The sequence below is a fragment of the Symphalangus syndactylus genome, chromosome 12 (genome assembly GCF_028878055.3).
Source record: "Symphalangus syndactylus isolate Jambi chromosome 12, NHGRI_mSymSyn1-v2.1_pri, whole genome shotgun sequence".
NCBI lineage: Eukaryota > Metazoa > Chordata > Mammalia > Primates > Hylobatidae > Symphalangus > Symphalangus syndactylus.
Window position 1 is genome coordinate 98,784,480 of NC_072441.2, and position 25,482 is coordinate 98,809,961.

At 39.3% G+C, this 25,482-nt stretch overlaps 1 protein-coding gene across 4 annotated transcripts in view; it reads left to right on the top strand.

Annotated features, from left to right (window-relative positions):
- The window catches only part of PRRX1 (paired related homeobox 1), a 77,769-nt gene extending 58,287 nt beyond the window's left edge, over positions 1 to 19,482 (top strand). For 2 of the 4 annotated variants that reach the window (XM_063627258.1, XM_063627260.1), the window contains exons 4-5: positions 6,030 to 6,211; positions 16,160 to 19,482. In XM_063627258.1, the coding sequence (XP_063483328.1) occupies positions 6,030 to 6,211; positions 16,160 to 16,298 (321 nt within the window). In that variant the 3' untranslated portion in view covers positions 16,299 to 19,482. Of the gene's footprint in view, positions 1 to 6,029; positions 6,212 to 10,079; positions 10,152 to 16,159 lie in introns of all 4 variants that reach the window. The other 2 variants (XR_010117617.1, XM_063627259.1) reach the window with 2 other exon arrangements.
- The last annotated feature ends 6,000 nt before the right edge of the window (positions 19,483 to 25,482 follow it).

The following is a 25,482-nucleotide window of genomic DNA, read 5'->3' on the forward strand; positions in this document are numbered from 1 at the left end:
GCTGAGGTGGGAGAATTGCTTGAGCCTGCGGGGGTGGAGGTTGCAGTGAGCTGAGATCGTGCCATTGTACCCCAGCCTGGGTGACAGAGTGAGACCCCATCTCAAAAATAAGTAAACAAATAAACAAACAAATAATACACAAGTTATAGGCTTCAGATGGGAGCTGGTACTCTTAAGGGTTACAAATGGTCAGCATGAGGATAGAATCCTGTTTCCAGCTGTGTTTCTTTGGGCAGCAAGTAATTTTTAAAATAAAATTGAATGCCTTCAGGTAGGGCAGAATAATCCTTGCTACAGGTTCCTCTCCCAGCACCCCTTTCTTTCTGACACTTCCAGATTTATGTGATATACATTGTCCATCTGAGTATTTTACTCTGCACCCTTAGATTTCAATTTGATCTCGAAGTGGTTAAAGAGATGAATTATCTGTCCCCTACCTCAGCTCTCCTCCCCAGTCTTCAAGAAACTTGTTGTAAGTACACATGAGTATGAGCACTGATGGAGTGGGAAATGAATACTTAGGATCTGAGTTAAGAGCACACTCAAGTGGATGATTTTATTTACCTTCAGTGTTTCTGTGAACTGAAAGAAGGTAAGAGCATGAACGGCAGGAGAAAGAAAATAGCCATTCTTTCTAACATTAGTGCCATGACACACCAACTGCAAGCCAGACATCTAGAACATGATACAACCTGTGATTAACAGTCATAACAATATATAATATTAACACTACTGGAGCCCTTATATGCCAAGTAGTGTTCTTTACATAAGTAATTTATTTCATCCTCACACCAGTTCAGTGATGTGGATAGTATTCTTCATTTTGCACATGAGAAAACTGAAACACAGAGAGGTCAAAGTATTTTGCACAACATCACACAGCTAGGAAGTGTCTGAAATAGGATTTGAATGCAGATATGCAGATCCAGAGTTCATACTTTTAATTACCACTCCCCCTGCGCCCCCCCCCAAAAAACTGAATGAATAAGAGTCTCCTGGCTAAACGCCTTTTCAAGTAGTGCTTTGTTGTGTCTCTGCTGAAAGATCTTGTCTTCCATATTGCCAGTGGCAAGATGCTGTTTTGATAAGGTGGGTAGGTCCAATCTGTCTTGTCTTCCTTACAAAATTATTGTTTGTATATCTATGTTCAGTCTGAGTGTTAATAATTTCTTTCTGCAAATGATAACCCTCTTGAACAGCCAGAACTTGAGCTAGACCCCAGGGTAGATTCCTAGCCCATTGATTAGGGCCCATGTCTATGGAGGAGGCACAGTACACAGTGGGAGACCACTGTGGAGTTGCTGCAGAGATCCTGGTGCTCTCTTCAGCCTGAAGAGAAAGTGTGAACGTTTTCCCATGGAGAAACAGGGACCTCACCAAGAAGTACTCCCCAACAGAAAAAAGAAAAATGTCAGTGACAAAAGAAGAAAGTTGTGGGAGCCTGTGGGGCCCCTGAGGGTAGGTTAGGAGGAAGTGTGAGTGCAGGTGCCCCTTTGGGCTCAAGTGAGAGTGACCCATAGGGACAACACTCAGTTTTGCTTTCCCATTCGCCATCCAGTGCAGATTATGCAATTTGTCTTCCCACACCCTATTCCCCCACACCGCTTACCGCAAATCTCTAACTCTGCTGTTAAATCCTTTCCTCTCTCCTCAAAAACCCCATGTCTTTTATGCCATGCCTCAGCTTGCAGTGTGTAATGAACACTTTTAGTCCAGTAACCCACAGCACACTAATGTGCCACTTTGGCTACGGTGATCTAAATTTTAAATAAGGAAACCTGCAGAGGGCAATGGTGGACATTTCAAAAAAAATGAAAAAACCAATTTTAGGGTTGGGGGACTGTCTTGCCGCTATCATGACAGGGAAATACCTTTTTTATATGTTGGAACTATTTTTTATTTTTCTTTTCCCACCTTGCTATGATTTAGTGACTTTTAGAGCAGCGAACATTTCCTAAGTGAGTAGGGCAGAGTTCTCCCTTCATGACTTTATTCTTCCCCCATGAAAGCCTACCTTTTCCCAGTCTGAACCAATCCCTTCTGATTCTGGGCTTCTTTGTATTTATGGCATTTATCATAACATGAAATGTATTATATTGAGTTGTATCTGGGCCAACTTCCCCCACAGGACTGAGGAGGCCTCTTGGATGGAGGCCATGTTTTATTCATCTTTGCAAAATTTATTTTTTTCTTTCTCCTCTTTTTTTCTCATACACTTATCAAGCACATATTATACTCTTGAACCCGGTTTTGTTTTGCTGGGGATGAATAAGGTACTGACCCTCTCCTTAAGGATGTTTGGACTGGGGTGGAGAAGATAGATGTACAAACCATACACTTATGATATCATAATATGATTCCTACATCAGCGGAATGTACAATAATTAGTGATAGACCAGAGGAAGGAATGATCTAATCTGCCTGGGGGAAAAGGGAGAGAATTTATGTTTATTAGGCACTAATTTTGGGCTGACTCTCAAAACTATCCTGTAAGTAGATATTGTTATCTCCAATTGATTAGGAGACAAAGGAGCAGAGAAATTAAACAACTCCTAGGACAAATCTTGAAAGTAGTGTAGCCAGTATGAATTTTAAGTCATGTTCAATGTTAAAGTTGAACTTTGAAAAAAATATATGGGCTTTGATACCTGGACAAAGCGGGGAAGAATATAATAGGCAAAGGAAATATCTGGTGTGAATATTTTTAGGTAGGAAATAGCCTAACACATTTAGGAGTCCACAGGTAATTTTGAGCACAGGGTAGGAGCTGGAGCCATAGAGGGCCAGTGTATGAGGTTAGAGTGATGTGGTTTGTGGCTGGATTGATGGACAAAGAGCTAATTCCTGAACAGCCCTAGTTCTATGGTTAAGAAGTTTTTATTTTATTTTGTGAGTAATGGGGAGCCAGTAGATGATCTAAAACAAGGCACTAATGTGATTATATTAACATTTAAGATGATAGCTCTAAGAGCAATGTGAAGGCACATTAGAAACAGAAGAGCCAGGAGTCTGGGAAGCCAAGTCTAGATTCCACCTTGGCCAATTTCCACCCAGGCCCTTCATGCTGCACAGCTCTGCAGGGCACTGATCACATGGTAATTTATGTGTATGTTGTCCCCTCGAGCTGTACAACTGCTCACTCCACAAAAAGAATTTTCTTCTCCCATACCTTGTTATACATTTCTATAATTGCACTTAAAATACTTGTTTTGTAGTTTTTCAAATTTACATGTCTTCATTTAGTAGGTTTTGATCTGCTTAAAAGCAGAGAATAAGTTTCTCATCTCTCTCTTTCCAGCATTTAGTACAGGGTCTGGACCATATCAGGCACTCCATAAAGATGTATTGAATGAATAAATGAATGAGTAGAATTCCATAGCACTCTAGAAGAGTTTTATGATCATGAATTGGATGTCCTTGAGTTCAGAAACTCAGCCTTTTATTATTTATGTGAATTTCAACAGATTACAGTCATACAATGCTTAACAATGGGGATCTGTTCTGAGAACTGCATTTTTAGGTGATTTTGTCATTGTGCAAACATCATGTAGTCTACTTACACAAATCTAGATGGTATAACTGAGTGCACACCTAGGCTATAGGGTATAGCTTATTGCTCTTAGGTCACAAGCCTGTACAGCATATTACTTTACTGAATAGTGTAGGCAATTGTAATACCATGGTAAGTATTTGCATATCTAATCATATCAAACAGCAAAAATTTGGTATTATAATTTAATGAGACCACCACTGTATATGAGGTCCATAATTATGTGGTGCATGACTGTATTTAATCTCATTGAAATTGCTTCCTCAACTGTAAAATAGAAATAATAAAACCTAATATGTGGAATTGTCATGTTGACTAGAAATAATCTATGTAGTGTGCTTATATAAGTTCCTAGCCCTAGTAACACTTAACAAACTGTATTGTTTGCCCACTTTTTCATGAGATTGTTTGCTTTTTTCTCATAAATTTGTTTAAGCTCCTTGCAGATTCTGGATATTAGACCTTTGTCAGATGGCAGATTACAAAAATCTTCTCCCATTCTGTGGGTTGCCTGTTCACTCTGATGATAGTTTATTTTTCTGTGCAGAAGCTCTTTAATTAGATCCCATTTGTCAATTTTTGCTTTTGTTGAAATTGTTTTTGATGTTTTCATCATGAAATCTTTGCCCATGCCTATGTCTTGAATGATATTGCCTGTATTTTCTTGTAGAGTTTTTATAGTTTGGGGTTTTATACTTAAGTTTTTAATTTATCTTGAGTTAATTTTTGTATATGGTGTAATGAACAGGTCCAGTTTCAGTTTTCTGCATATGGCTAGCCAGTTCTCCAAGCACCATTTATTAAATAGGAAATCCTTTCCCCATAGCTTGTTTTTGTCAGGTTTGATGAATATCAGATGGTCGTAAATGTACAGTCTTTTCTGAGTTCTCTATTCTGTTCCATTGGTCTGTGTGTGTGCTTTTGTACTAATACCATGCTGTTTTGGTTACTGTAGCCTTGTAGTATAGTTTGAAGTCAGATAGTGTGATGCCTTCAGCTTTGTTCTTTTTGCTGAGGATTCTCTTGGCCATATGGGCTCTTTTTCATTCTATATAAATTTTAAAGTAGATTTTTCTAGTTCTGTGAACAATGTGAATGGTAATTTAATGGGAATAGCATTAGATCTAGAAATTACTTTGGCTGTATAGCCATTTTAGTGATATTGATTCTTCCTATCCATGAGCATAGAATGTTTTTCCATTTGTTTGTGTCCTCTCTGATTTCCTTGAGCAATGGTTTTTAGTTCTCCTTGAAGAGGTGCTTTACTTCTCTTGTTAGCTGTATTCCCAGGTTTTTTATTCTCTTTGTAGCAATTGTGAATGGGAGTTCATTCATGATTTGGCTCTCTGCTTTTCTGTTGTAGGTATATAGGAATACTTGTGATTTTTGCATACTGATTTGGCACCCTGAGACTTTGCTGAAGTTGCTTATCAGCTTAAGAAGTTTTTGGGGTGAGACGATAGGGTTTTCTAGATACAGGATCATGTCATTTGCAAACAGAGACAGTTTGACTTACGTAGCAAACCTGCACATCCTGCACACCTATCCCAGAACTTGTAAAATAAAATAAAAATAAATAAAATTAAATGATAGGTTTATTATTACTTGTAGCAAATGCTGTCAGTGCTGTCAATTTCCCTTGAACCCTACAATTAGGTGTAGTCTGGTCAGCTTCCAACTTTCAGTGCCTGCATTTCTGTGCCAGCAGTTTCTTTCTAGAACCTCAGGAGAGTGCCCTGCCTTCAGCATTCCAGAAGTGCTGGAACATTAATAGCCAATGACTGACAGGATCCAGTGTACACACACCCAGCTCTATCACCCCCGAGAGGGATAACTCTGAAATGTGTGTTCTACATTAGTCTTAGTCTTCAGGGTCTCTGCAGGATTGAGCTACCACAGAGATAGCTGGTTTAGTAGTACACCCTTTAGTGGTTGCCTTTTCTTCTCTGTTAATTCCTTGCTCCCCAAATGGTGTTCCTTGCACCTCCCAAATAGAACTTCTTAAATCTTTGTTGGAACATCCACTTTTGGGAGATGGGGAGTTTTCTTAAAATATAATTATAATGAAAGCAGATGACATTTTCACATTTTGAAGAATTTTGAAAAAGCTTTTAGAAAAGTCATTATTTCTGTGGCAGAAGTCTAATGAGATTTTTCTTCACTTTTCTTGATTACAATTGTAACAGGGATTTTAACCCACATTTTGCGTCCCGTGGGTAAGTCACAGATGCCATCTCTGGAGACCTGGTTACTGGAGAATTTCACGGTCTTGTTGTAATAGTCTTGACCTTTAAGAATGGCCCTCATGAGGGAAGGCATATGGCATGTTTCTATTGTTTTATGGAGAATTCCATAGCCATCTTATATCTTCTTTGGGAAGGCATTATGTAGTAAAATCAAGCAGAATTTCTTTCATGTAACCCCTTCTTTGTTTTTCCTCTTTTTCCTTATGCCTTCTCGCCTCCTAACAATCCTCCAGGTATGGTTTCAGAACCGAAGAGCCAAGTTCCGCAGGAATGAGAGAGCCATGCTAGCCAATAAAAACGCTTCCCTCCTCAAATCCTACTCAGGAGACGTGACTGCTGTGGAGCAGCCCATCGTACCTCGTCCTGCTCCAAGACCCACCGATTATCTCTCCTGGGGGACAGCGTCTCCATACAGGTGAATGACTGGCCCACTCTCCCTTGCTCCACTTCCACATGTTTCTCAGCGGTCGGTCATGTTTCAAGCTGCTTGTGCAGCTCACCGACATTTCTTACTGGGTTAATCTCTTCAGAGACATTCAACTTGCTGACATCCCCACATTTTCCCAGGAGATTATTAGCTGCCCCAGGAGCAGGGTTTGGGGCAGAAGTGAGAGGGGCAGGCTATCTCAGCAATCTCCTCTTGGACTCAGGAACTCTTGCAAAGGTTTCAAAGATGAGGAAGAATCTAAAAGAAAAGATCATTAAGCTGTGCCCAGTGTTCCTCTTGCAACAATTCTGGAACAAAACTTTACCCTGTTTCCAAATTTAAGCTAAATTCGTTGTATTATGCACATGTAGGGACTTAACTTGTAAAGCTCCAAGTATAGGGCCAAAGGCAAACTTTGCAGTAAAACAGACTTTGAATTAAAAAAAAGAAGAAGGAAGGAAGAAAGAAAGAAAGGAAAGAAGGAAGGAAGGAGAGAGACAGAGAGGGACTATGACCCAGAGAGAAGGAAAGAAAACCCAAGTTCATTCTGTTTGCTTTCATGGCCAAGGTTCTTTGTTAGTAGGTGTGAATTTCTTATAATGCCAAATGCCTTCCTAATCTATTGCTAATTCTTGTCTACATGTCTGAAAGTCTCTCTGGGGATCAGTTTGTGTGTATTTGTGTGTGTGTGTGTGTGTGTGTGTCTGTGTTTGTTTCTTTTAAATAAAAAAGGAATGTATAATTTACACTAAACTTTTATATTAAAAAGTTGAACATTTTTAAAGAAACAAATAACAGAGTACTATTTCAATCTCATAAAGAGGCTTTTAACCTCCAATTATTATGCTGTTCAGAAAATATAGGCTGCCAGAAGGGAAGCTGAGACACAAGTTCCTAACCCATTGGATTAGTCTAGAGTGCCTTTCTTTGAAAATATACCTGAGTACTCTGAGAAACCAGGTCAAGCCTATGTGTTCTCCCTGGCTGATTTCAGTGGAGGAAGAACAATGCACAAATTCATTTATTATGCTTTTGTTTACCTTTTTATTGCCAAGGTTAATTATTGGTTTAAGGAGAGGTTTTAAATGAAATATAGGAGATTATGTCTCAGATGAAATTGAATTTCTGACATGAAATGCTACATTTTTGAAATGCAAGTGTTTTTCAAAGGTTCATAGCTTTAATCAAAGCAAAAAGCCTCATCTAAAAGTTTCTTTCTGTTCCAAATCAGTTCCTTTAGAGAAACACGGTAAATGCATTTGGAAATTTGTTTTAATCCCCTGTTATAAAATTAGCGTGAATTCTTTTGGTCTTAGCACATAGAGACCCTACGTCTAGGAAAGTCTTATTCTGGGCCCTATTGCACTCAGATGTGGTGTGCCTTGCTGATCTTGAAACATTAGTTATATCTGTGTGCCCTATTTTAAATTTAAAGTCCTCTGCTATAAGATTTACTACAAATACATTTTTTGAAGACCATTGTAAAATCACATATTCTCTAATATTTTAAATAATGAAAGGCTGCTTTATTTCTCTTATAAATATTGGTATAAGAGAAATTTAGTTTATTCATGAACACGCTAAATGGCTTGGAAAATGGGTGTGGTTCAAAGCCTGATGCTTCAAGATCTCTGGTTTGAATTTGGTCACAACCAGGAAGTATTGCCCCTGTTTCTGTCTGGGTCCTCCATAGGAACTTTTCATACCAGCCATAAACAATCCAGATGGCTGCCACGTGGTCCTTACCAGTGAGAGGCTTCACACAGCATGCTGCATGAATGGGGATGAAATCATTCCTGAATTAATATAGGGTTATATTACTTGGACCTCAGCCATTTCAGCCTCAGTGTCTGCATCATATGTGTTTAGTATATGGACACCTAACTGAAATTATTAACATGGCAATTTATGTGTGCCTTTTTTGGAAATATTCTATTTTAATGGAAAGAATTATGTAGAAATACTGGATACATTTTTAAAAACATCCATAATTCACCATCTTGACATAACTAGTATATTCATTTTTGTGATTAGAGTTCAATATTTTATATAGATGTAGCCTTAGTGTACATATTTTGTATTCTGCTCTTTTCACTCAAAATCATATAACCTAGTATGTTTTACTCATTTCTTGGTATGCTTTTATATAATTTCTCTCTTAGAAATTGGATTTGTAAAAATTAATTAAAAAAATCATAAAATCTGTTCATATTCTGTATGAAGAATAAATTAATCTTCAGATATAAGCAGAAAAGTGATGTTAAAACAATAATTTAATCAATAATAATGTTTTTTGATCCAATGTTGACTGAAGTGTTTATATTTTGGTTAATTTCTAAAAGTAGCAAAAAGCTATTCTGTTATTTGGAGAATTTTCTGCTATGTTTAGAACCAAACTATGTTATGACTTCACATTTTGAAGCTTGATAGGAAATATTGTTAAGGAAATAAAAAAGAAAAACAAGTGATCCAAAGCAAAGGAAATGATAGACCTTTTGTGTTATGAAAAATTAACTCACTGTTCTTGTTGGTACTATTATGTCAAGTTAGTTATCTCACATGTGACACTCATTAAAAGGCATTTCTCTTGGTTAATTCTTGGAACACTCTTGTGTGATAGCTCTGTCTTGCTGTGCTTCCAAAGAAGAGACTAAACACTTGCCCAAATTTAAGTCTTCAGCAAGGAGAATTAGAACTATTGCTTGTGATCCCTGTTTTTATCCAACATGTTAAGCCACACGACTATATTTTCATCCAAATGAAACTTTGCATTGTATCGAAAGTAGTAAAAAAAGTATAAGATTGGAAAACTATCTAAAATCCCCTTTTTATGCAAGAGCTATCTCAGATCAGTGAGGCATGCCTGCAGCTGAGGTCCACACTCTGTGGGGTGTGGGCATCCCATTGGACTGATAGATGTGGCTTGGTCATACAAGCCAGGGACAGTGAGCAGACAGTTTTGCCAGAAATGATAGTTTGCTGACTTCCACAGTTATCCCCTGAAAAAAGAAAGGAGAAAACCAAAGCATAAAAGCAGTTATTTGCATATGGTCAGAATTTTGGGTTGGAAATAGCCAACATACATTTTTCTGGGTGTCTTTTACATCCAGAGTGATGGATGTGTAATTTATTGTTTAAACTGGGACATTTTTTAGAGTGAGAGGGGAGCATTATTAATAATTATACTAGGACAACAGGTATAAGCCAGGATTGTCCCTAGCAAACTGGGACATATAGTTTGCTCTAATTATAGCTTGTCATGACCTCACTCATTCCCTTGAGCATGTTAGAGGTGATGACATTAGGCAGGCAACTGAGTCACCAGAGGGACAAAGCATTCCCTAACACGGACACTGTTGTCCTGGCAGGTGTCTTCTTTATCCATCCGTGGCCAGCTAAAGGAAGCTTGTTTTTGGCACACACACCCATTGCTTAACTCAGAACTATTTTTCTTAGGCAATTTGTAAGAGTGAAAGCACGCACAAGCACCAGAATTATTCAGACTCACTAATCTTGCAGTGCTTTGCTTCTTGGGTAGCAGTGATCAACCAAGTCCTGAACTTTTGACTGTTATTTGAGATGAAGTACCCAAGAAACATTTTCCCAGAGACATCCTTTCCTAGGTGAAGTGGGTAGCAAATGGCCTGGTTTTGCATTATTGATCTGAAGTGCCATTTCCAGAGGGAGGGCTGGGCTTAAAAGAAAGCTAGCGATGAGTGAAAGAGAGGCCAACTATCCTTGTCCACAGCTTCCCTCCCCATCCTTCTCCTCCCCTCATTTGATCGTGGTCATGGTGCTGCCTGACATCTGCTGAACGCATTTGGCTTATTTCTCCCTTTCACACTTTCAAAAATAGATCCTCGTCCCTCCCAAGATGTTGTTTACACGAGGGACTTCATAACGGATTCTAACGGAAGACACTGAAAAGGTAACTTGTCAGAGGGGGAAGAGGGAGGCTGCTTGGGGTAGGGTTTAAGTGGGAATTCAGAGTGTTTAAGAAAGTGGGGGTTGCAGTTCTAGAAATTTCAGCAGTGAAGTCCTCAAGTGAGGAATATTATTGGGAACCAGAGCTGCAAGAAAGCATGTCCACGAAATGAAGCATAGTATGATACTAGTCTAGAGCAGGGCTCTTCAGAGATTGCTGTGCACAGGAAACATCTGGGATCGCGTGACTGTGCAAACTCTGATTCACTAAGTCCAGGGTGGAGCTTGGATTCTGTATCTCTAACTTGCTTCTAGGTGATGCTGATGCTGCTGACACGTGGTACACATATTGAATAGCGAGACTTTGTAGGTTACGGGACAGGGTTCGGCAAGAAATACGTTCTTGTCCTGGCTTCTGCTGCTCCTCAGGCCAGTCAGATCATTGCTCTCTTACGTAGCTTTGTATCTAACATGAAGCTAGCAATAGTTTCCCTATTGCTTATTTCACAGGGGTGTTTGGAACCTATTGATAAGCAATGTGCACTTCAAACAAAGTCTTGCAACAATAGAAAGATACAAGAGGCTTTATATATAAAAGTATTTCTAAAATGAAAAGTTAAAAATAGCAGAAAGATCACTGAACATACAGTACAAACGGAAAGCTTACCAATGAAATGTGCAAGTGTGTTCACTTTGAGATAAATATACGTATTAGAAAATCAACTTCTGAATTTCAAAACAGAAGTTAGAAGTTAGTTATTTAAATCACAAAAGATCCCTTTCCAAAGAATTTACCAGATCTCTTTTTAAAAGTAAATTTCCCTAGGAAAACTGGTATTACATTTTATCAGGTGAAGCAAGTATGCCTCCATTGTTCTTGCACTGACAAAAGAACAAACCAGAGACTTTCTGCAACTTCTATGCATCACAGTCTTGAACACCGTAACCCCTACAGTCTTTGAAAAAATCCTGAGCTGGTGAAACCCAAGGATTTCAGGAAAACTCATAGACTTCTCGGCTGACAGATTTGTCTTTAGGGTGAAATTGTAAACATCTTGTCATCATTTGTTTAAAGGGCCAAATAGAAAACAAAGAGTTGAAAATAGAGTCAGGTATTATTTTTTTCCCAAGCTATCAATTGTTTTGTGATTTGTGGGACTTAACACTATAGGTGTTTAGAAAGCAGACGGGCAGTTGTCCGTATGTTTCCTGGCTTTAAAATTGTAGTACGAATAGTATTTTCCGTACTTCCTCAATGTTTGACAGTCATTTTAACACATTTTTTTTTCCTCACAACTTTCAGCGTAGGTTGAAATGATAAAAAATGATTTGTCCCAGTGAAAACAGTACTCCACCTCTGCTGGTGGTTAGCATTCTGCTATCTATGGCTGTGTTGCATCTGTTAGGAATCTCCAAATAAGGAAATGGAAACATTTGAAGCTGATTTAAATGTGTCAGCTCTGTGTAAGTCTCAGTGCAGATTAGCTGAATCAACAGATGGGGTGCAAGCATTTATTATTAATCTCTAATTTCTCAATGCACTTTATTCAGTAATTTGGTTTCTTGGTCACTGACACAAAGAACTTAACTAAAACTAACTAAAAATGGGGCTTTAGCCAAAGCCTAAAAACTCACTCCCAGAACTTATGTCTGTACCCTGCTTCCAAGAATAAGTGGGTTTTACTTAGAAGGCAAGGCCAACAGGCAGGATCTCTGGTTGTTGTTAAGCAGGCTTCTGGTTGTTGTCATGTGCTTAAACTGTACAAATCACTTAGTTTCAATCTCACCATTTTACCCGAGCAAGCTTAATCCTGTATAGGAAGGACTGGTCATTTTACATGCTCTGAATGGCCCTATAAATTGGTTGAAAACAGTTAATTACCCTCTTCGGACTTTTAAGAAAACATTTCCGGGTTCTCTTTCTTTTCCTAAAGCAGAACTTCAGAAGTTTCCATGACATGGAAAGCAGATGGTCACAAACAATTTCATATTGGCAGCCACTCAAGGCTCTCTTGCATCTGTTGACACTTTAGGAGGCGGGTCCACTCCATCTTACTTCTAATGCCATTTTTGAAGAATGACTAAGCTACCCTTAGAGTACTCACTCACTAATTCTGTCTTTTCTGACTTGTAATACAAGTTTTGCCTTTCACTGGTATATCCAAGGACTGCTCACTGCTTGCCTATATGGCACCCTTAGCTTAAATTGAGAAGCTAGAGGCCGGGCACGGTGGCTCACGCTTGTAATCCCAGCACCTTGGGAGGCCGAGACAGGCGTATCACGAGGTCAGGAGATCGAGACCACGGTGAAACCCCGTCTCTACTAAAAATACAAAAAATTAGCAGGCGTGGTGGCGGGCGCCTGTAGTCACAGCTACTTGGAGAGGCTGAGGCAGGAGAATGGCATGAACCTGGGAGGTGGAGCTTGCAGTGAGCCGAGACTGCGCCACTGCACTCCAGCCTGGGCGACAGAGTTAGACTCCGTCTCAAAAAAAAAAAAAAAAAAAAAAAAAAAATTGAGAAGCTAGATCCATGTCAAACTACTAGAAAACAGACTTGCAATTATTTAGTATGTGTACAAAATATTATTGGAATCCCTATTTGTAGGATTACATATTCTAAAAATTTGTTAAGAGGCTGTGAAATAAGATGGCTTCGGTTCTTTTATCCTACTTCTTACGGCTATGGAATGCTGGAACAAGTTAAATCAATTTTGAAAGTTTATACATTTCCTAAGCATTTATCAAGTGAAAATGTTATCACCTATCAAGCTCCTAGGGAATTGCAAAATTCATTCATTAAAAACAACTACTTTTTAATCCACTAATTGGAGGGATACCTATAAGGCATTGTCACAGACTTGCCTCTGGTTGTGTTCTTATACAATGCCACCGTATGATCAGATGAGGACACTGTTCTTTACTGTGGAAAAGCAGGCTGCCATTTATGTGAAAAATGTGCCAGTGAATATCCAATCTCCTGTGCAATAGATGATCTGAATTCCCATTAATTTGTTTGTGAGACAGAAAGTGCATTAACATTCATCTCATTTGGGATATTACTGTCTTGCCTACATTTGAGAGAGAAACTCAGTATTTCCAAGAAATGTGTTACCCTACTAAGTCCTCAGACTAGAATATCAGGTGGTAAAGCTAGTTGACTCTGAAATCATTACAACAAAAATGGTTATGCAATAGACAACTTGTAATCATTATTATAGGAGACATTTCTGGGAAATAACAACAGCGTCTTCAGTAAACTAAAATAATCTCCCCAAGGTTCTAATCTCCCTTTTTGGCTAAAGAGATAGAATACAACTTTGATTATCTAAGAAAGGGCACATTTCTGTTAAATAAGACTTTGCTTGTCCAGAATCTCAAAGAACGCATCTTTCAGTAAATTAGACCAAGTACTTAAAAGCACAATATTCTACGACAATCTACAATTTGGCATGAGAAAATTTTTCTTTATACTCTCTCATAAGTTTTAGCTTTCTGTTTTCAGAAGCCATTCAAATTGGTTCTCAATACTTAGCAAATAATACAGACAACTCCTAATTCCAGCTTCTCTTCTATGTGTTTACAATTTTACTAATTGTGCATCATCTTTAGGGCTTAATTTTCTCACAGAAACCTGATTAAGAAAGGTTGACTTGGTTGATTTTATAATAATCTATGACTTAGGTACATTTCCCAAATCCAATAATCTTTTTTTCTCAGATACTTAGATCTTCGGATTCTTGGTATATCCTAGAAATTTTTTGAGTATAGGTTTTGTGGGTTTACATACATTTATGGTAAGGTCTTGAATGGAACCATGAACTAAATGATAATATGAATATGGGCTTTGAAAATAAATGACATTTCTTGGTATATTCTAAAAAAAACTTGTCCCACTTTAGTGTATCGTTCCGGTCATTTATCTCACTTCTAATTTAAACCTACCTTAACTGGGAACTCTTCTGCTTCTATCCCTTGGTAGGCAGTGGTAGAAGTGATAGTCTAAACTGTACTAATAACTTGTTCAGTTTTTATTGTGAAAGATATTTTTTGATGGATCCATCCAAGTATACACAGTCACCAGCTCCTGCTTCTGTCATGTCCTACTGAGTTTGCTCTTTCTATTAAGATAGTAAAATTGGCAGTAAGGACCAGTTCCTATGAATAAAAGCATATTGGTAAGATTTTTTTTTTTTAAGAAATCATTGCTCACAGCAGAATGACAGAAACCAATGACATCGAGCAGGAATCAATTTAATCATACTATATATAGATATTTCTTAGTTATCTGTCTATTCATTGAACACATGGTACTAGATATGGTGTTATTTCTACCTGAGGAAACAGTTGTGAATAAGGCAAATGTGGTGTCTGATCTGTGGAGCTTATAGTTGAAACAGTGATAGATACTAAACAAATTATTGACTAAACTTGAATCAAGTGCTAAAAGCAAAAGTTTAGTGTGCTATAAAAGAACCTAGCCTTGTCTAGAGGGTTGAGACCATCTATCACGAAATGGTGAGTAACAATGAAGCAGGCAAAACTGAAATAGAAGAAGGTAGGATCCTTTTGAAACCTTTCTGAGTCTCCTGTGTCAGAACACATACATGTATGTGTGTGCGCGCACACACACACACACACACAGTCACACATACACTTAACCAGGGCTATAAAGATTTTAAATTAAAGATGTATATTTCTGGAAAGACCTAGTGATCTGGGACTTATTATATTTCTTTACTTAATTTTCTTGAGTTAATTATTAGTAACAGAGCTGAAATGAGTTATTGTGAGTTTTGACTCCGTGGTGTCCCAAATAAGTATCAATGATATAGTCTATTTGTGGAGTAGCTTTACATTTCTCTCTTTCTGATCTTGTCACTTGATCCCCAGAACCACAAACTCTTATGTGGCTGACAAAGTTCCACTGGAATGCAGGCAACAGAAGAGCACATGTCATTCCATTTATAAGTCTATCTCATTCCAGCCCTGAGTTGAAAGGGATTTTGCTAATCTTAGAAGCAACTAAAAACATTTTTATTTAATTAAAATACATATCCTTTTAACTATTTAGTAGAAAGAGTAATTTGTTATTAAGTCTATGAAACCATTTCTTTTTCCTTTAACAGAGATTCATGGATGCAATTAACAGAAACCCACCAATGATAAATTTCTGCCTAGTGGTGTTCTTAGGTCCTAATTGTAATCACTGACAATGAAAAACAACTTCAGATTTTTCTCAGCAATGAAGACAATGAGAAACAGTTACCTCTGAAGTCAAGAATGCTGAAAATGGAGACTTTGATAGTTTATCTAGGAGATTTAAACATTTTCAAAATAACCAACCCAAAAGGCAGTGTGTGCTATTCAAGTTCTTTTGAGGATGTTTTAAAATCAAGGCCAGTGGGTTAGTAACCTCTTGATTCAGCAATGCTTGATGCTATCAACCAGTAAATTAAGAATGGCAGAGAACTTATATTGGGTTGTTTAACTGGTTCTCCAGGCACATTATTTATTATGGTATTTATTATCTAAAATGTGTTACAATTAAGGTCAGTTATCTAGAGTGAAGAAGCAAAATTCCCTTTAGTTTATTTTCATATGCTTGTTTCTATTCCTCACTGCTCCCATAGGCTGGGGAGGTAGGCAGGACAAGAGATTAAATACTGTTTTAATAAGTCAGCTGATGAAACACCTGCTATTCAACTTGAGCAACTTTCTTCTCTCGCCCCAGAAATAAATCATTACTCACTGTATCCACCACAACAAATACCTCTCCCTCCCTTTCCTCACTGTACACCACTTTCTCCTGCTCTTCAAAACATGACCACTCTTCTCTAAGTACCTTAGACGAATGGAAAGCTGGGGCTGTAAGGGACCCTAGAGGTCATCTAGTCCAAGCCATTGCCCCTGCCTGCCCCCAAGCTGAGAGTATATCCATCTGGGGCACCGACTTGCAGCTTTGTGAAACTAACGCCTGTTATTCTCCCTGCTCTCTCCTTTGTCCCTACAGCGCCATGGCTACTTATTCTGCCACATGTGCCAACAATAGCCCTGCACAGGGCATCAACATGGCCAACAGCATTGCCAACCTGAGACTGAAGGCCAAGGAATATAGTTTACAGAGGAACCAGGTGCCAACAGTCAACTGAGGAAAAAAAATAATTAAACAGGCCTAAGAAGAAATCAAAAACCATAAGACACCTATCCCGCTCTGTTATTTCTTCATCTGCTGGGGGAAAAAAGTAAATCACAAACAAACAAACAAAGCAGAACTAAAATATTGGGACCATGGCAGAGAAAAGCAGGAGAGGAGCAAAATGAAAATTAGTTAACAAATGTTCCTCCTCCCTCTGGGATACCACCACCACTTGTTTCTGTGTGTGTTTATTTTGTTTTTCTTTCTATTCATGCTTTGCTTAATATACTCCAGGCTTCTTCAGCTAGGTTCAGCCCACCCACCCCCATGATTGTATGAAGTTTTTAAAAAAACTACAGCAGCCAAAGAAACCATATACATATCCAGAATGATCGCCTCTACTCTCCTCATTGACTTGTTTGAACCTCAGTGCCTTACCCTGTCCTCTTCCCAGTTCTCTTTATAGAAGCTCTAGGAGCTTTTGAAAAGCCAAAGTCTTTCTGAAGAATCTGTGCTGGACAGACATAATTCCCTTTCTCATCGTCTCCATCTTTGTTGGTCATGGTAAGCTTTTTCCATCAGCCTCTGAAAAAATAGTTGTGCACAGCATCTGGTCACTGGACTGTCTGATCCAATGTAATTGGCTGTGTCTGGCTAATTCTAAGCACTAAGGTCTACATCTAAGCTATAGATTTAAGCTTGAAGCTATGGATTATATCACTATCACCACCACTCCTCACCCTACGCAATCAATCAATCTATCATCTTAAGTTAAAGATATTTGTTGTCTTTGAATGATTTGCTGTCACAGACTATTTGGTAGAAGAAATATTTTTCACCTGAGAGAGGAAGAGAACTTTCTCTAGTAACACAAAGAGTGAGTTGTAAAAGGCATGCCCACACCTCTTTCGTGCCTTAAGGATAGTGAGATGCACACTTATATATATACTGTATATATCTGTATATTTATATATATATATTTCATATATATATATATAATATTGTAAGCTTAAGTTTGCAATTTCCCAAACAATACAGAAAGCAAATTACACACCATCACCACTGTTCTTATCTCTATAGTGATGAGACATTAATTAGGGATCTTGCTGCTTTTCTTTTTCTACACAAAATGTTCATTAAAGCCACAGAATAACTGATAGGGCAGCTGTTTGAGTACAGGTCCCATTTTCACATTAGGGCTTTAAATGAATTAGAAACTATTTGAGGCTATAAAAATGTCCTTGAGTTTGGAGCCTGAGCTCTGGTGAAATGCTGATACATCTGATCTATCATGGGAATTGCAGTTAGAGAGAGGAGGGAATACCTTTTAGTCATCTACCCGTTCTTCACTTAGCAGGAATATGAAAGACACACGTTTAAGAGGAATACCTAAAGGTTTTTCTAAATTCCAACATTTAAAAGGCAGTTGTGGGCTATTTTTAGTTTTTAATATTTCGAAATAAAGTTTAGTGTCTAGGGCTGGGAGCCAGGACTGATCTTTCATTTCTTTTTCTTTGTTCCCAGCCATGCTTTTGTAACTTGCCAGGTGGACTTGACCAACTACATTACCATGCTGTGCCTCAGTTTACCCATTTGTAAAATGGGATTAACAATACTTACCTACCTCACAGGGGTGTTGTGAGGCTCTATTCATTTGTTCCTTTATTCTTTTCTGTATTCTCTGTATGTCCAGCACTTTGTAGCCATGGGAGGAAAGGGACTATAAAAGTGTACAATGTTAATGGAATGATACGGTACCTGAAAGCCTTGTTTTCTAGTAAGAAAATGCTACCTTGCTGTACATACTTATAACCTTGTATTTGGAAATGAGAAATAGGTTTATATTTTCAGATCTCTCAAAAATCTCATCATTTGACCAAAGAATAATTTAAGACACATAGAACAGATTTTTTTAATTTATATTTTCATCCTGACCAGCTTAGTTCTAATAATTTTTAGTTGTGAGTGATTAAAAAACTTTGGATCAATTTTGGTCAAATATGCCAACTTTGTAGTCTGAGTGACAGGCAAGGATTTTTGGGTTTAAGATGCACTTTTAGCACACATTTGTATTTCCCTTGGCATATCAGATTGAGCTAATGGTGATGTTATTTCAATCTAACAGCCACCAATCTGAAATTGTATTTCAAATGTTGATTCTGTAGTTCTTTAAATAATAATGAAGCTCATCTTATACATTTTGCTTTCATCAGTTGATTCCTTCTTCTTTTAACCCACTATTAAAACATTTCTTACTGAATGGTTCATGTAGGCTTGCTGAACAGCACACATTACTTGCTTCCTGAAGAGTTCCTCCATTCATCCACTTGTCCCATTAGTTGCTGTGGATTATCAAGTTTTGAAGGAACAGTACATCCCAACAGACTGAAACATTCTAAGTGAAATGAGTATAATCCAAGAAATTGGTGAACTTTGGAGGTTTGGAGTTTGGAGAGAATGGCTAAGAGGGAACAGAAATCATACATGAAAAGATTTTACTGAGAAGGGGAAAACCTTAGCTAGAGGGACATGTGAAACAAAATTATTTGAAATTTTGATTCAGACATCCATTTCCAGTGGCAAACAGCAAAACCTGAACCCACAAACCCAAATCATAGGTGAAATTGGGTGGTTTTATCCAATGTCTCAGGCAAGCGATGTCTGGGAATATCATAGAGTAACCAGTGCTGGTCAGCCAAAGAAACATTCACTGCTGGTGAACCAATACCATAAGCATGTATTATCTAAGCACTTGGTCAAGAAGTATACATGTTGTACAAGCTCTCAATTTTGTTCATTTATTATCAATTTTTTAAAATACAAGTTTGGTATGTGATTTGGAAAAGATGCCTTCTGGATCTTAAGCCAGTTGTCAGTGGAGGTCCTCAGAGCCACAGATGTCAAGACATATCCCTGTTCCTCACCACCATGATACTAGATACAGGTGAATACGTAGGAACTATCTGCCTGTGTCCTCAATCTCCCTCCAAACAAGATGCTGGTTTATAGGGTACTTGGCAGGTTAAATTAAACCAGAAGAGGTGACTTAATAAAAAAGGGAATGACATTTAGGGTATAAAGATCTCATAAGAAATGTAATATGTAAATTATATCTTGCTTTATGTTGTAAAATATACATTGTTTGCGCTAGAATAGAAATGATTTCTTTTCAATAAAAAGAAAGAAGGACACTACCATGTCTTTTGTTATGTACATTTGAGCCTACTGATTCTTTTCTGTTTGAACTTCAAAAACACAGATCTGCTAGAATCTGAGATTACAGGCAGAAGAGTGAAGGTAAGAAGGGCTTATAGACAAGAGAAGTTTAACTGAGTGTGATATTATTTTCTATAAAACAGGAAAATAATCTATTTTTCATCAGAAACAAAAACAATGGTAGGAAGAAGGGAAACTTACTATTATAATAGATGAGAATAGAGTGGAACTTTTATGAGAGTTTAGCATTTTTAAAATCAATATCTTTAACATTCACAATACCGGACACCATATGGAAAAGACTTCATATAAGCATGGCTGTTTGTTTTGGAGTAAAGAAATAGAAAAACAAAATTTCTTAAGCATCAATTGTGCATAGCATGGGGTGTGTGGTCATGGGGAGACAGAAAAACCAAATCATGAGACATAGATGCTGTTTTCATATCAATTAAAATCTGGTTTAAAAAGCAACCCTAGCATGCAAAAATATGCAAGAGTTCAAGATAATATAAGTATCAAACAGAACAGATAAAAGGAGTTCAGAAGAGGAAGAGAGAGAACATGCTGTGAGCTGAAGTGGGAGACGGGTTTTACAGAGGAACCGGGACTTGAATTTTATCATTAAGGATCTGGACAGGTGAAGAACAGGTGATGGCTTTTCAAATGAGGGCATGGAGAAGAAGGGGTAAAGGCAAGGATATAGGAATGAGGAATTTGTGTTCAAAGATGTATGGCAAGATTGGCCTGGATGAGATGGAGGAAGATACTAGAGATGCAAATTGAGGCTTAATCTTGCAGGGTACCACATGTCAAAGATGTTTGGAGTTTTCCTTTGGCCACAGAGATCAACTGAATGCTTTTGAGCAGAAAAAAAACCGTGTGAAAAAATGCTACTTTAGGCCAGGCGTGGTGGCTCATGCTTGTAATCCCAGCACTTTGGGAGGCTGAGGCGGGTGGATCACAAGGTCAGGAGATCGAGACCATCCTGACTAACACAGTGAAACCCCGTCTCTACTAAAAATACAAAAAATTAGGCAGGCTTGGTGGTGGGTGCCTGTAGTCCCAGCTACTTGGGAGGCTGAGGCAGGAGAATGGCGTGAACCCGGGAGGGGGAGCTTGCAGTGAGCAGAGATTGCACCAGCCTGGGAGACAGAGCAAGTCTCCGGCTCAAAAAAAAAAAAAAAAAAATGCTACTTTAGCAGGATTATTCTGGTAAAAGAATGAAGGTAAACTAGAGCAGAAGAGGAACTGGAAGCAGATCATATAGAGGTTGCTGCAAGGGGAACAAAAAAGAAAGGATGATTAGAAAACATCTTGCAAGGAAAGAATCATTGGGACTTCATAGCAAGAAAAAGAGAATGGAGTCAAAGGTAATACTGGTTTAAAACCTGGGGACTGGGAAAATGAATCACTGACAAAACTGACAAAATCGACAAAATCTACCCAGAATGGAAAAGACCAAGCTACAGAAGATAAGCAGTTTTTGTTGTATTATCAAAGCTGAAAATCCAAAAGTAAGTATCCAGTAAGTGAAGACATAAAAATGTGACTTGGTACCAAAGTCAAAGATGGAGATATAAGTTTGAAATTAATCTTTAAGGAGGTGATACTTAGAGGGACAATAACAAATGGGTTCATTGAAATGAGAGCGTGCCATTATGTCTCAAATAAATATTCCCAGTAAATGACTTTTAAAGTAGTTTCAGCCAGGGAGGAAGATTATACTTTGAAGAGCATCTCTAGTTGGGGAGATGGCTAATAAAGTCTATTTAAAAGAAGCTGTTTGAAAATTAGGAGGAGATTTAAGCTTATTTATTATTCCAGAGTTAAGAGAGGTTTTCAAAAAGAAGGGAATGTTTAATATATTCAAATGTTATAGAGAAGGCCAGTTAATTGGGAATGGAGGAAAGGCCATTGGATTCATGACTTTCAAAAGTACAGTTTACCAGAGTGCTGGAGGGGGAAGGTTGATTTAGCAAGTTATGGTAGGAATAAATGCTTTTAAAAAATGGAACCCCTTGCATGGCATTATAAGCTTATTAATAAGGATTCTTTCAGTTGCAGGTAGCAGAAACATCAAACTACTCAAATTTATAAAGAGGCTTTATTTGAAGGACAGCTCACCCAGCTGAGACATGCTGCCAGAGCCAGGACAGCCCCAGGGGTCCTAGACCCTGGAACAAAGCCTATAACTGTTTTTGTCAAGTTGGGCTGCTATAACAAGATACCATAGACTTGTAGCTTTAAAAACACACAGTTATTTCTCACAGTTCTGGAGGCTGGGAAATGCAAGATCAGGATGCTGGAAGATTCCATGTCTGGTGAGGGCCCTTTTCCTGAGACAGCCATCTTCTTGTGGCTTTACATGGCAAAAAGAGTGAGCTATAGTTTCTTTCTCTTATAAGGACACCAATTCCACAATGGTGGCTCCACCCTCATGAACGCAAGTAAACCTAATTACCCCCAAAGATCCTACCTACTAGCAATATCCGATTGGGGGTTAAAGGTCCAACATATGAATTTAGAGGGTACACAAACATGCAGTCCTTTTAAGGTAAGCATATTAGTCTGTTCTCACACTGCTAATAAAGATATACCTGAGACTGGGTAATTTATGAAAGAGAGAAGTTTAGTGGCCTCACAGTTCCACAGGGCTGGGGAGGCCTTACAATCATGGCAGAAGGCAAAGGAAGAACAAAGGGTTGTGTTACATGGTGTCAGGCAAAAGAGCTTGTGCAGGGCAGGGGAACTCTCATTTATAAAACCATCAGATCTCGTGAGACTTATTTACTACCATGAGAACAGTATGGAGGAGATCACACACATGATTCAGTTATCTCCACCTGGCCCTGCCCTTGGCACATAGGGATTATTACAATTTGAGGTGAGATTTGGGTAGGGACACAGCCAAATCATGTCATTCCACCCCTGGTCCCCTCTAAATCTCATGTCCTCACATTTCAAAACTAATCCTGCCTTCCCAACAGTCCCCCAAAGTCTTAACTCCTTTCAGAATTAACTCAAAAGTTCAAGTCCAAAATCTCATCTTAGACAAGGCAAGTCCCTTCCACTTATGAGCCTGTAAAATCAAACGGAAGTTAGTAACTTTCTAGATAAAATGGGGGTACAGGCATTGGGTAAATACACCTGTTCCAAATGGGAGAAATTGGCCAAAATGAAGGGGCTACAGACCCCATGTGAGTCTGAAATCCAGCAGCACAGTTAAATCTTAAAGCTTCAAAATGACCTCCTTTTATTCCATGTCTCACATCCAGGGCATGCTGCTACAAGAGGTGGGCTCCCATGGCCTTGGTCAGCTCCACCCCTGTGGCTTTTCAGGGTACAGCACCCCTCCCGGTTGCTTTTTCACAGGCTGGTCTTGAGTGTCTGTGGCTTTTCCAGGTGCAAAGTGCAAGCTGTCAGTGGATCTACCATTCTGGGGTCTTGAGGATGGTGGTGCTCTTGTCACAGTTCCACTAGGCAGTGCCCCAATCTGTGTGAGGGATCTCACCCCACATTTCCCTTCTGCACTGCCCTCGCAGAGTTTCTCCATGAGGGCTCTGCCCCTGTAGCTCACCTCTGCCTGGACGTCCAGGCATTTTCATACATCCTCTGAAGTCTAGGTGGAGGTTCTCAAACCTTGATTCTTGACTTCTGTGCACCTGCAGGCTCACCACCACATGGAAGCTGCCATGCCTTTGGGTTTGCACCCCTGAAGCCACAGCCCAAGCTGTATCTTAGTCCCTTTTAGCCATGGCTGGAGTAGCTGGGATGGAGGGCACCAAGTCCCCAGGCTGTACACAGCAAAGAGGCCCTGGGCCCAGCCCATGAAACCATTTTTTCCTTCTAGGCCTCCAGGCCTGTGATGGGAGGGGCTGCTGTGAAGGTCTCTGACATGCCCTGGAGACATTTTCTCCATTGTCTTTGTGATTAACATTTGTCTCCTTGTTATTTATGCAAATTGCTATAGCCAGCTTGAATTTCTCCTTAGAAAATGGGTTTTTCTTTTCTATTGCATCATCAGGCTGCAAATTTTTCAAACTTTTATACTCTGCTTCCTCTTGAACACTTTGCTGCTTAGAAATTTCCTCTGCCAGATGCTGTAAATCATTTCTGTCAAGTTCAAAGTTCCAAAAATCTCTAGAGCAGGGGCAAAATGCCACCAGTCTCTTTGCTAAAGCATAGCAAAAGTCACCTTTGCTCCTGTTCCCAACAAGTTCCTCATCTCCATCTGAGACCATCTCAGCCTCGACTATATTGTCCATATCATTCACTATCAGCATTTTGAACAAAGTCATCCAACAAGTCTCTAGGAAGTTGCAAACTTCCCCACATCTTCCTGTCTTCTTCTGAGCCCTCCAAACTGTTCCAGCCTCTGTCTATTACCCAGTTCCAAAGTCGCTTTCACATTTTTGGGTATCTTTACAGCAACACCTCACTCTACTGCTACCAATTTACTGTATTAGTCTCTTCCCACACTGCTAATAAAAACATACCCAAGACTGGGTAATTTATTTTTTATTTTATTTTATTTTTTGAGACGGGGTCTTGCTCTATCACCCACACTGGAGTGCAGTGGCGCAATCTCAGCTCACTGCAAACTCTGCCTCCTGGGTTCATGCCATTCTCCTGCCTCAGCCTCCAGAGTAGCTGGGACTACAGGCACCCACCACAATGCCTGGCTAATTTTTTTTGTATTTTTAGTAGAGATGGGGTTTCACCATGTTAGTCAGGATGGTCTTGATCTCCTGACCTCGTGATCTGCCCGCCTCAGCCTCCCAAAGTGCTGGGATTAGAGGCATGAGCCACCGCACCAGGCCAAGACTGGGTAATTTATAAAGGAAAGAGGCTTAGCGGGCTCACAGTTCTACATGGCTGGAGAGGACTCACAACTATGGTAGAAGGTGAAGAAAGAGCAAAGGGTTGTCTTACATGGTGGCAGGCAAAAGAGCTTGTGTAGGGGAACTCCCATTCTTAAAACCATCAGATCTCATGAGACTTATTCACTACCACGAGAGCAGTATGGTGGAAACCACCTACATGATTCAAGTATCTCCACTTGGTCCCGTCCTTGACACATGAGGATTATTAAAATTTGAGGTGAGATTTGGGTGAGGACACAACCAAACCATAGCCATAAGTCCTTACCCGTCTATCAGGCAAGGCCCGTATGCCATGCCCTGAGCCTCACCTGTATTCATCTGACTGTGTCCCTCCCCTGAGAAAAGAGTTTATGGAGCCACCTGCATGTGCCCACCTGGAGCCTACCCCCCCCCAGTTCTTGACCACACTCCGGTACTTGAGATTTGAAATTCTCTAAACAAGTGATCCCAAGCCCACTCTCAGGGCCTGAACAGGCTCTTCTTGTGGTTCATATATCATTGAGGGGTAGTCAAAAGGCTACTTTTGGTGGAGGTGAGAGTGTGCAGGTAGACCTGGGTTATGTGTGCTACAGTTGCCCCCGCCCCACATGCACATGTCCACTTTTGGTGCATGATGGGGCTGGGGTGAGGAGAAAAATGGGAAGGCCACAGCCTGGGGCAAAGGTCTAACCCCCTTCTCCACCACTGTCATGTTCTGGAAAGAAACTCAAATAGTATGAGAATCCTAACAGCAAACCTGGCTGTTCAAGTCATCATGAAGGTATGTTTGTTATAGTAGGAGACTAGAAGATAATTTAACAGTCTGTTAGCTTGATTTATAACGTAAATATATGGATATAAATATGCAGACCTTCCATTTGTACTCTTGCCCTGGGCACAAGACTGGACAAGAGCTCAACACTCCAGCATTCTTTCTAGTTCCATCTCTTATTTTGGCCTCTTACTTTCTCTTATCTTAATTCTTTCCAACGAATCAGCCTTTGAGCAGACAAATAGCATGGGTAGTGGCAGCTTGAGATTCACATTCTAATGAGGGGCAAAGAATCTTCCATGCTGGTTCTAAGCAGAACAATCCAGGGGAAAGATTCTGCTTGGCCT